Consider the following 10,535-nt stretch of genomic DNA (forward strand, 5'->3'; position numbering starts at 1 on the left):
CGGCGAAGGCACCGCACGGACCAGAGGCTGAACTGTTACCTAACATCAACCACCACCACTCGCCACGACCAAACATCCTACCTACCTCATTTTATTTAGGACTCTCAATCACAATCTTCATTTCTATAATTTCTGTTGATGGTACGCGCACCTAGGAATCCCTAAGTAGGTAGTGGACACCAGCCGCCACACTCGGGATTCTTATTGCGCATTCCAAGCGCGTTGCCGTAACCGAAAATTGTTACTCCTAATTTTATGGGCTATATTCATCCTTTTTGAATATAGCCCATAAAATGTGTGCGCGAGCTGCATGACATAATACCAACTTATGAGAGTATGCGTTCGAAAATGGTCATTAAGCGTACCTAGATGCTGTTATTTGAGCATTCCTTTGCGCATGTCCTACCTTTATTGTGACTTTTAAAAGACGAACTTCCATTTGTTTACCAATGCGGCGGCTTTCTACAAATAAAATAGTAGGTGCACGCTAGATGTGCGCTTGGTTTCTAGGAAGTTGATTCCTACAATTTTGTAAGAAGTTTTGGTTCACTGTTGAAATCCTTAAATACGTAGGTATGTTATAGATAACAAATTATCTAAGTTTGAAACAGAAAATATGATCCCAGTTATAAAAAAAATAAATCGACATACATAATTAATATACTTAATATGTGTGACTTAATTGACCCAGACTGTTATTCCTTGTAATAAGCAAAGCGGTAATCACTTACTTTGATTTACTATACCTACCATCATTAAGAGTATGTAGCGGGAGCGATGATTCGGCTCGACCACCACCAAAGGGAAGATCTTCCGCTAGATGTTATGCCTGGGATACTGCGGCTCCGATGATGTAGTGTCGGAGGTGGAATATATACTCCAATCCGTGAAATCTTTGCTTGCGCTATTTAGTCTATTCGCTGTTTTTGACTAATAGCGTCGAGTGATTGGTTATTGTAACTTTGGAGTAGAGATATTGCCACAAGTAACTCATACGTACATAAAAACAATAACTTTCTCGTTTACTATGTACCTACTTAATATGATGACAAAGACCATCCATCGCACATTGATCTTTCCTATTTCCTTCTATTGCTCCGAAGGATTATAACGCATAGATGCTATTTCTTCGTGGAAATTAGAGATATAGTGCTGGCAAAGAATGCTCCCCATTCCGTGGACAGCCAGACGTATGTATCTCACAAGAGCATAAAATTGACATTCAACGGCGCCTCACACATTATGCCTTCATCCGATATTAAAATATATCCAGCCATAAAGCCTGGCGACCGGAAGCACAAAGAGAGGTGAACTCCAGATGACGGTGTCCCAAGCAGTTCATATTGCAGAAAATCGAAAAAATATAAAAAAAAACTCGCGCTAATGTTAATAATTAAGATTAAATAAGTAAAACGAACAAAACGCTGTCACAGCCTGAGTAAACAAAACGCATTCAGTGTCATTTATCCTATGACAATGACAACCGAAATGACGTCATGTAATCATTATCAAATTGTGTGATTTTGATTATTTCCAAGATAAACTTCGGCTTATTATATCTATGAACTGTGAAATTCCAAGTGGTTGAAAAACAAAAATAACCGTCTTTATTTGGCCATCTACTTGTGTTTTTGATACCGTCTAAGTAAAGCTGAAAAGTACATTGTATTTGAAACAAAGCAATTGAAATGGCAACTAATCCAGGCCCTACGGCTCCTCAATCTTCTGCGCCAGATGATTTACCTCCGCCCTATTCAGCGGTCGTGGGAAATCCCCCGTACGGCTTCGTTATGCCATCAAATGAAGCATATTCTGGACCAGCGGCACCTTACCCTCAACCAAAACAATTCACCGCACCAGGAGTGTATCCTCACCCACCAACTGTAGTAACGACAGTGACGACATCTCAACCACAGGCGGGGTCCATTCCACCCCCTCCGCCAGGAATGCCTGTTAATATACTGGTACCGCCGGCTGTGGGCACAGAGCCAACTACCATCAATTGTTTCAACTGTGGCAAAGTAGTGACTACGAGAGTAGTGTACACAACAGCATGGCACACACATCTTGTAGCTGGATCTATCTGTGTGATCACCATGTAAGTTGTCAACTTATCATTGTTCCAATACATAACTGAGCATTTTATTTTTCTGCCACTATTCAATTGTCTCAATTGTTATTTTTTTACTTTGTTAATTATTGTTAACTACATTAATTATTGTTAAAACTTTTATAATTTGTTCACAGGGTTTGTTCGCTGTGTTGCTTGGGCCTAGTACCATACTGCTTTGACACCTTCAAAGATGCTGAGCACTACTGCCCCAACTGCAATACTTTTATTGGAAAGAGCAATAAATGTTGAAGAGGTACAATTTCTGGCAGCTATACTTAGAGATGAGCGAGTCATGAAGATTATTAAGTATCTGAGGAGGTATCAAATTATAATATATTTATTTTCATTGTTTACCACTAATGTAAATTGGGTTGCAAGCTTTGTCAAATAAGTAGAAACTATTTAATATGTGGGTTGTTACCTGCTTTCACAAGTAAAAATATTTGATTTTGATTTTGTTCCCTAGCTTGGTGGATCACCTACCTACCACTGGCAGACGATATAGGAAACAGCCAATAGTTTTACTTTTTAAATATATGTAGATAGTGCTAATTATCAACACCTACACAGCTCATCATTTGTGTCAGAAATATTATCAGTGGTCTAATTGTAATATTGTTTTCTAAGTAATTTAGACTCCCACTTCAAATTTTTTTTTCCAATAATTTTTATGAATATTAATACCCACTACTCAGCTCATCTCTAGCTTTAATATACTGTAAATGATAGTTTGGTATTGTTATGCATATATGACACATTAAAGATGTTAGTCTGCAAAATTTCATAATCTAAAAATTAGTATTGAATATTAGCAGAGTAAATCTTTCCACTTCCACCTACTAACTGTGAATTATTGTTAATATAAGAATTATCCAAGAGCAAAATTAAAATTATAAAATGTTTATATTAAAGAAAACCCTTTGTAAACTAGCATACAAAACAAACACACGTGAAAACCTGAAAACTAGCAGATTTGTGCTTGATATTATGATTTACTCTGTAAAGGTCCTTTGACTAGCAAGTTATTTTTTATTTGTACTCAAGTATTTTTTTGCTTGAGGCAATTCTAAGGTTCTAACAAAAAACCTTATTTTTCTTGTTATTTATATGGTATAGCCCCTTTTTCATAACATCCATTTGGTGTCACAAACATAGATTTAGCTAGGCCCTGAGAATTGTATATATTTTGCATACCAAATTGCCTAGCTTAATGAAGTACTAGCTTAATGATAGAATGATAGTGATGACTCAAGCTATTCAGCTGAGTGTGGCCTTTCAGTCTTTTCAGAACTGTTGACCAGGTAAACACGCGAATCTAGCAAGACCTCAGTCTGTAGATGGCTACTGTTTTCCAAACTAGGAAGAAAATGTGCATTCCATTATAACCATAAACCATAATATAAAAAACTGTTATGTGTTATTTATGTTAATACATAAGAGTGACTGGGTTTAAAGTTTCACATTATTCCTACTTAATAAACAAAAATCCAAGTCTTTGCTCTTAAACCACCTTTATCAATCTTTGCTTGATGGAAACAATAATGAATTTTAACACAATGTGACTGATGTTGTAGACTGAAAATAAAATCCATAATTGATATTCAAAAGATTACAAAAGTATGTTTGTATATGTAGAATTGGTATAGTGTAGGAATATGTGTGATATATATTTTGATTATTGTTTGAACTACAAATTAAGTACCTACATAAATTTTATTGTTCTATAAGTTTCATATTTTTGTTTACCTTAAAAAACATGTTCTCTCTTTTTTATTGTGAGTGTAAATATTTATTTGTATAATTTGTTTGAATATGTAATTAAAAGCTTTCATAATTTACAGGTGTGTGTTTTTAATATAATCTACCAAAATTCTACTTCTGCCTAAAACACATGTATTTTTTTACCTAAGGTTTATAAAGTTTGCACTTAAAAGCTATTTGCGTCTGTTTTTTAATCCCAATCCCTGGCTTCTCCAGACAAGTGGGCGAGTTTTGTCTTGGGCTTGTTCATGGACTATTATATACGCCTTGGCCAAAAGTATTAGGCACCCCCAACTTTTATTAAAATAATGAAGTAAAACATCTTTTATTTTCTATATTTATTTATTTCTTAAAAATTAGGTTAATATAAACAAGAAAAGCTTAAAATCTAGTAGGTCCACCTTTAGATTTTATTACTGCACTGATTCGAGCCGGCATGCTGCGTACTAACTTTGTACACTCATTCCTAGAAATACTGTTCCATTCTTAAACTAATGCATTTTTAATGCACTTTTTGATGGAATACTATGCTCCTTGATCCTCTGCTTTAAAATACCCCAAAGATGCTCAATTGGGTTGAGGTCTGGAGACTGCATCGGCCAATCCAGCACCTTAATATTATTTTCAACAAACCAACGCATCACAATCCCTGACTTATGACACGGTGCGTTGTCTTGCTGAAAAATGACGCCGTCTAGGTTGTTGTCACCGTAAATGCTTATTAGCGATGGTATTAGAGGAGTTTTGAGTACTTGGATGTACTTTTCACTGTTCATACGACCTTCACAAACAAACATTTCACCAACGCCATCGGCAACCATGCAGCCCCAGATCATAATGCTACCTCTGCCGTGCTTGCCAGTAGGTACAACATAATCTGCATGGTATTCTGCGCCCATACGTCGCCTCACAAAGGTCACACCCGGTGTCCCAAAAACCTGGTTGAGGAAAAAACAATACCTATTAGGAAATTGATTATAATTTGTAATATTAGAGTGGAACTAAAAAGGAAACGTTCTTAATTATAAGAAAACTACTAGAATTGACTCACCTTAAAGTTAGATTCATCAGACCACACCACATTAGCCCAATCTTCCTCTGTAAATGTTGGTACTGTAAAGCTATTCTAGGCGCTTCTTTTAATTAGTTTCTGACAGCCTAGGCTTCTTCCTGGCTTTGCACCCTTTTAGGCCTGCTTCCCCGAGTCTTCTTGTGTCGGTTCGCGAACTTATTGACTTTCCAGCTTCATCTGACAAGGCAGCAGCAAGCGCGGATGAAGTTTTCTTCCTATTTTTCAGTGACTCTCGAACCAATTTTCTATCTTCGCGATCCGTAGTCACACGTTTTCGGCCTGCTCGTGGTTTGTCGTTGTGGGTACCGGTCTCGGCAAACCGTTTGATGGCAGACTGTACAGCGCAACGCGAACATTTCACCAACTTGGCGATTTCTTTCTGGGATCGCCCTTGTTCGTGTAAAAGTTCAATTTTCACTCGATTTTCAATAGTAATTTTACTTTTTTTGGGCATTTTAGAATTAATATGATGTCAATTTGTCGCTCAAAAAAAATTACAGCTCGTTTACTAGTTGAAGTCTAGAACACAACTGGTCATATAATCACTGATGAGATTACAAAAAACTGAAATCTTTTGTTTTCGGTGACCAGGGTTTTTCATGACCTCAAAATATGCCACCTACTGTGTCAGGTAACGTTTTATGACCCTGACAATACATTAAAGATAAGTATTTATTCATTGTTTCAATAGTAAACATGCATTGTGTATTTTTAAGGGGTGCCTAAAACTTTTGGCCAAGGCTGTATAATATGGACCATTTTTTTAGGCACCTATACATGATAATCTCTAGATTGCTCATCATAAATGGAAAAATCTGATTATTTTTCTTCATTTTCAAATTCCTAAAAAGGTTACCAATACGAATTTATATGCGCATTGGAAAAAACATGGTAGTATATTCGACATCAAGTACGGTTATCATTGTGATAAGATAGTATTCATATATAAGACAGGTTGATAAGAATTCTAGTTCGAATTACTGTAATCAATACATATTTATCTTGTATGTTGTGAATTATTCTAGCGGGTATCATGGCTACAAATAATGAAAACAGTCAAATTGCAGAACTAAGAGTGGAAAGAGAGCCAGGGTCAGTGAGCTACCACCGGGAGCCCCCGCCACCGTACTTCCCTCCCGACCAGACGATCACAAGCCAGCGGCCCGTCATACACCAAACCATAATAATACAAGCTCCATTGCGGAATCGGCCCATGTTGTATGAGTGTCCATCGTGTCAACAGACTGTTCTAACAAAAGTTAAATATGTGAATTCGCGTAAAACACACATGTTCGCCGGTTTCATTTGTGGATTTACTTTGTAAGTACTTACATAAGTATTTATGCCGAATAATAAATAGGCAGGTTTTTAGATTACTTAGGTAGTAGGTACCTTGTTTAACATGGCGGTGGCACCACCAATTAATGGTTTTCACTTTTGTTGTTATGGATTAAAAAATTGTTCTAGAATAGGTACAATGCAAATATTTACCTAATATAGTAATAATAATAATGATACTAACAAGCGGTAAAACCTTTTATGAATATTATGTCGTGGTGTTCGAAACTTACTGCGTTAAAGGAAATTGGGACTTGAGATTCCGGGATAGCCGGGAAGATAAAATGAATCCATGACTACAGAAATCGAAAATACCTGCTAATAAGAGACCTAAAATATTTACATTTCTGTACCCATGGCTCTGGTGGCCACCAATTCGCGGCCAAGTATGGCCGTCAGGCTTATAATGCCTAATTGGGAGTGTTACCGGGACCAGGTTTTGAAGTCAGGGAATACCGCTTCAAGATCTTCATAAAAAGCTGATTATTACGATCTGCGAATGGCAAAAAGAAGCGGCAAAGATCGTAAGCGGTGAATAACACTGTCTGTGCTCTATTCCCATAACAAGGCGGCTCTCTCATTTCCGTTGAAGTCAGAAGTGACTAAACATTTCCTACTGGAGCACTGACCATATCAAAGCTGGTTGGCATTTCTCCCTTAACACAGGACCATGGAGATCATACAGTAGGATAGGAATGTCATATAATTACCGATACTTATAAATTGCAGTCATAGGTACACTATGGGCACAATCCTAGGACGAGACCGGCTCAAATGCTAAGAGGAATATGTATATGACTGAGTAGATATGTAGAAAAAATATTTTACCAGTTATAAAACAAGTTTTTTTTACTATACATTGCATTTGCTATTTAATTACAGATGGTGTATGCTTTGCTGTCTTGCTGCGATTCCTTACCTCATTCCCACTTTTAAGAAAACTGAGCATTATTGTCCCAGTTGCAATAAATTTCTTGGATCTTATAATAAAGTGTAATCTATTTGAATGTTATTTTTTTATATAACAAAAAGCTTATACTGTGTTTAATTTTATGACTGCATTTTCTGCTGATAAATGTGTGTCAGAATCGCGGGTGTACCTCACCGATTTAAATATCTGTTTTGGATTAAAAACGCACTTGATGTGTACCTCAGTGTACCTATCCCAAAAATCTGTGTACCTCCTTCTATGTAAAGATTTTAAATAAAATAGGTACACCAGCCATCCTGACGTCAGAAACGCGGATGTACTTCTAGTTAGCATATGTAGGTACCTAAGTAAACTGTATATGTCGATTTCTTTGACGTCGTTTTTAGGGTTCCGTACCCAAAAGGTAAAATGGGACCCTATTACTAAGCCCTCCCTGTCTGTATGTCTGTCCGTCTGTCTCCAGGCTGTAAATAAACCGTGATAGCTAGAGAGCTGATTACATAAAAATAACTACAGTATTACATTAAATAAATTATATTAATGACACCTGTTAGAATTAATTTCTTTTTAGTTACTTATACTGTAGTTATTTTTATAAAATAAAAAGGATGTCAAAGAAAAAAAAAACAGTATAAGATTCTGATACACATGCTGATAATACTCAGTAATATTTTGTTTTTACAACAAAATTTTATTACCTTATATATAGTAAAAAACAACTCTCAGTAACAGTGGAATGATGCATTTCTATGATTTAATAAGTGATTGAACAAACATACTTGTTTTATATTTTATAAGATTTTTTTATAATCACTTGACTCCTTAAAATCAGCAAGCAAGAAAGTATTTACCTATAGAAAAATCATATGTGATTCACAGTCCACATAGAACCTGTTTATAAATTAACCAATATTAAAAATAAAAAAGAAATACATAAATGCTTTTCCTTATTTTTTAATTTACTAGACAAATATAATCTTCTATTACGTATTGTAAGGCACTTGAAGCCTGAAACAATCTGATACAATTTTCCACTTGCCATCAACAGCTACTATAAGAAAGGTTTGTTGGAAAGGTTTTTTCGTCTCGTCGTTCTCATACGTAACATCTCCACACGCTTGTATAAGGAATGTCAGTTTATTGGAAACTACCATCTCGGAAACAGGTTGAGCGTCCAAGGTTTTCAAAACATGATTACTGGCGGGTAAATCCATTAGGAATTTTTGTATCTTATCACTACCGTTTATACCATTGCCATTCCACACAAGAAGTCCAGTATCCAGGTACAATTTTGAGGTGGAATGTCGACTATTGTCCACTTGTTTGTAATATACTCGTGTGAATTCTTCTGCTGTTTCACATGCATTGTCAACATTTTTAACAGACACCTCTGTCATTATGAAGAGTAATGTATAATTTGCAGACTTGTAATGTACCGATTTATAGTCCCAATGCCGGGGATCCAGTTATTATTTTGTAATCCTTTAAATGTTTTAATTAGTTAAATAAAAGTTAAATGTACTGCTTAGGATTGGAGATTGGCCTAAAAAAACTTTAGTACAAATTGACATTGACATCTGTCAATGTCAATATTATTATTTTTAAATTATTTTTTGCCGTGGGCCGAGTTTGCAAATTTAAATTAAATGGGCGCCTCCTGTCACAGATAGTACATATACTCTAACTAAGTACTACACACACAAACTAAATAGAGATACTATGTATACCTAATACACACAAAAACATCGTTTTTGCCATCCCTCTTTATTCAGCAACTTGGTTCATTGACTATTGTCATCGTTGATAGTCAAGTCTTGAAAAATATTAGGTAAATCATGATGAGAAACACTTCATTTTTAATTAAAAAACGAACTTTATGTAATGCATAATACCTACCTTCAGTAACACTTATATAGTGATAACACTTTGTAGTAAACACGGCCTTTTTCTTTACATGGTTTGTGTTCTGCGATGTTTTCTGTAAATACTAACATCAAATAAACATTCATGTGCTGTGTGGTTCCCGGCACCAATAAAAAACAGAATAGGACCACACTATCTCTTTCCCTTTCTTATTATTTTGAAGGAAGTATGCAGAGATCGTGGCAAGTGGAAAGATGTAGTCTCTGCCTACCCCTGCGGGAAAGAGGCGTGATTTTATGTTATGTTTTTTTCTCTTTCCCATGGATTTCGCGACGTAAAGGGCGACGAAGCTTATAAACTTGGGATTCTTCTTTTAAGTGATGTGCTCGCTATTTAAATCTCAATTCTATCGTTAAGCCCAAAAGTTGATTGGGCTTATCAGTCTTTTAAGACTGCCGGCTCTGACTACCCGCAAGAGCTATATGAATTAATGAATGATCTCCATCAAAATCTTGTTATAATGTGTGGTGTGGTATTCATTGACATTAGGTACATTGAGGAAGGAATTTTTCGGGCAATTATTGTAGGTATATACATACCTACTGTCTTATTTATACTATACTAATTTTTGCAGTCAAATATCATATTTCAGTAATGGAAACTTTTCAAAATCATCTTTGAAGAGGAAAACCTAAAAATAACGTTAGTATAAGTATGTTATAGGTACTAAATAGTCTTAAAGTAAACGATCTTCACTATCACTCAGCATTTAGATACAAATAGAGAGGAATTAGCACCATGACCTGTGGCGTGTCGTTTGAATTTAGAAAATGAAGAACGATGTTTGCGCGCGCGAGACGCCACTCCTGAGAACATCGCGGAGAGACCCTTCAATCCACGTCAAGCTCTTGTTCATATCGCACGTCCTCGCGTTTCTTTATTAAACATTTTTTCATTGATTTCTCTTTCAGTCTTATTTTCGTTAGAAGGTTGTGAAACTAAAACCTAAATTTGAGGCATCACAGTCCTTCTACAGATCCAATACGGGTTAGGTTTACCTGCAAAGGTTGCAAAGTCAGATAGGAATCACTTCATGTTTAAACCTGACTCACCCAATCTAGAATCCATGGTCAGAGGCATACCCCGGGCTCCTCTAAAGAGAAGTGAGGATGCAACCGGGGCTAAAGCCAGGAGGAAAAAGAATACAGAGGAATTATCACGTACATTCGTGTACTTTGGTTGGCTCAGTCTTCCTGTATGTAGGCACGTCAATATTTTGTTTAGGTAGGTATACTCATTCAATGCACGCACAAAAATGAAAATTATCCAAAGTAATATAAAACAACAAAAAATCTATTGTTCAACTTGGTGAATATCAGGATATCACAATGAAATAAACTGTTATCATTTGGCATCCTTTTTAAAGGAGGAGTTAATTAGGTAATAATAATAAGAAA

General features: G+C 35.9%; 2 protein-coding genes across 12 annotated transcripts; one reads left to right on the plus strand and one right to left on the minus strand.

Moving 5' to 3' along the window:
• The first annotated feature begins 1,517 nt into the window (after positions 1 to 1,517).
• On the plus strand, positions 1,518 to 3,323 carry LOC106129679 (lipopolysaccharide-induced tumor necrosis factor-alpha factor homolog). Its single transcript, XM_013328306.2, has 2 exons — positions 1,518 to 2,098; positions 2,248 to 3,323. The coding sequence occupies exons 1-2, from the start codon at positions 1,689 to 1,691 to the stop codon at positions 2,360 to 2,362; spliced, it is 525 nt and encodes a 174-aa protein (XP_013183760.1). The 5' UTR covers positions 1,518 to 1,688; the 3' UTR covers positions 2,363 to 3,323.
• A 4,174-nt stretch (positions 3,324 to 7,497) lies between these two features.
• LOC106129682 (NTF2-related export protein) lies at positions 7,498 to 10,471 on the minus strand. 11 transcript variants are annotated; one of them, XM_013328331.2, is made up of 4 exons: positions 10,303 to 10,471; positions 9,678 to 9,769; positions 9,112 to 9,193; positions 7,498 to 8,697 (listed from the first exon to the last, which is right to left on the minus strand). In XM_013328331.2, the coding sequence occupies exon 4, from the start codon at positions 8,610 to 8,612 to the stop codon at positions 8,199 to 8,201; it is 414 nt and encodes a 137-aa protein (XP_013183785.1). In that variant the 5' UTR covers positions 8,613 to 8,697; positions 9,112 to 9,193; positions 9,678 to 9,769; positions 10,303 to 10,471; the 3' UTR covers positions 7,498 to 8,198. The 11 variants fall into 11 exon arrangements, with proteins under 11 accessions (XP_013183785.1, XP_013183776.1, XP_060805249.1 ...); XM_013328322.2 differs by having other exon boundaries at positions 9,112 to 9,202; XM_060949266.1 differs by lacking the exon at positions 9,678 to 9,769 and adding an exon at positions 9,882 to 10,136.
• Between the last annotated feature and the right edge of the window lie 64 nt (positions 10,472 to 10,535).

This window comes from Amyelois transitella, chromosome 18, assembly GCF_032362555.1.
Source record: "Amyelois transitella isolate CPQ chromosome 18, ilAmyTran1.1, whole genome shotgun sequence".
NCBI lineage: Eukaryota > Metazoa > Arthropoda > Insecta > Lepidoptera > Pyralidae > Amyelois > Amyelois transitella.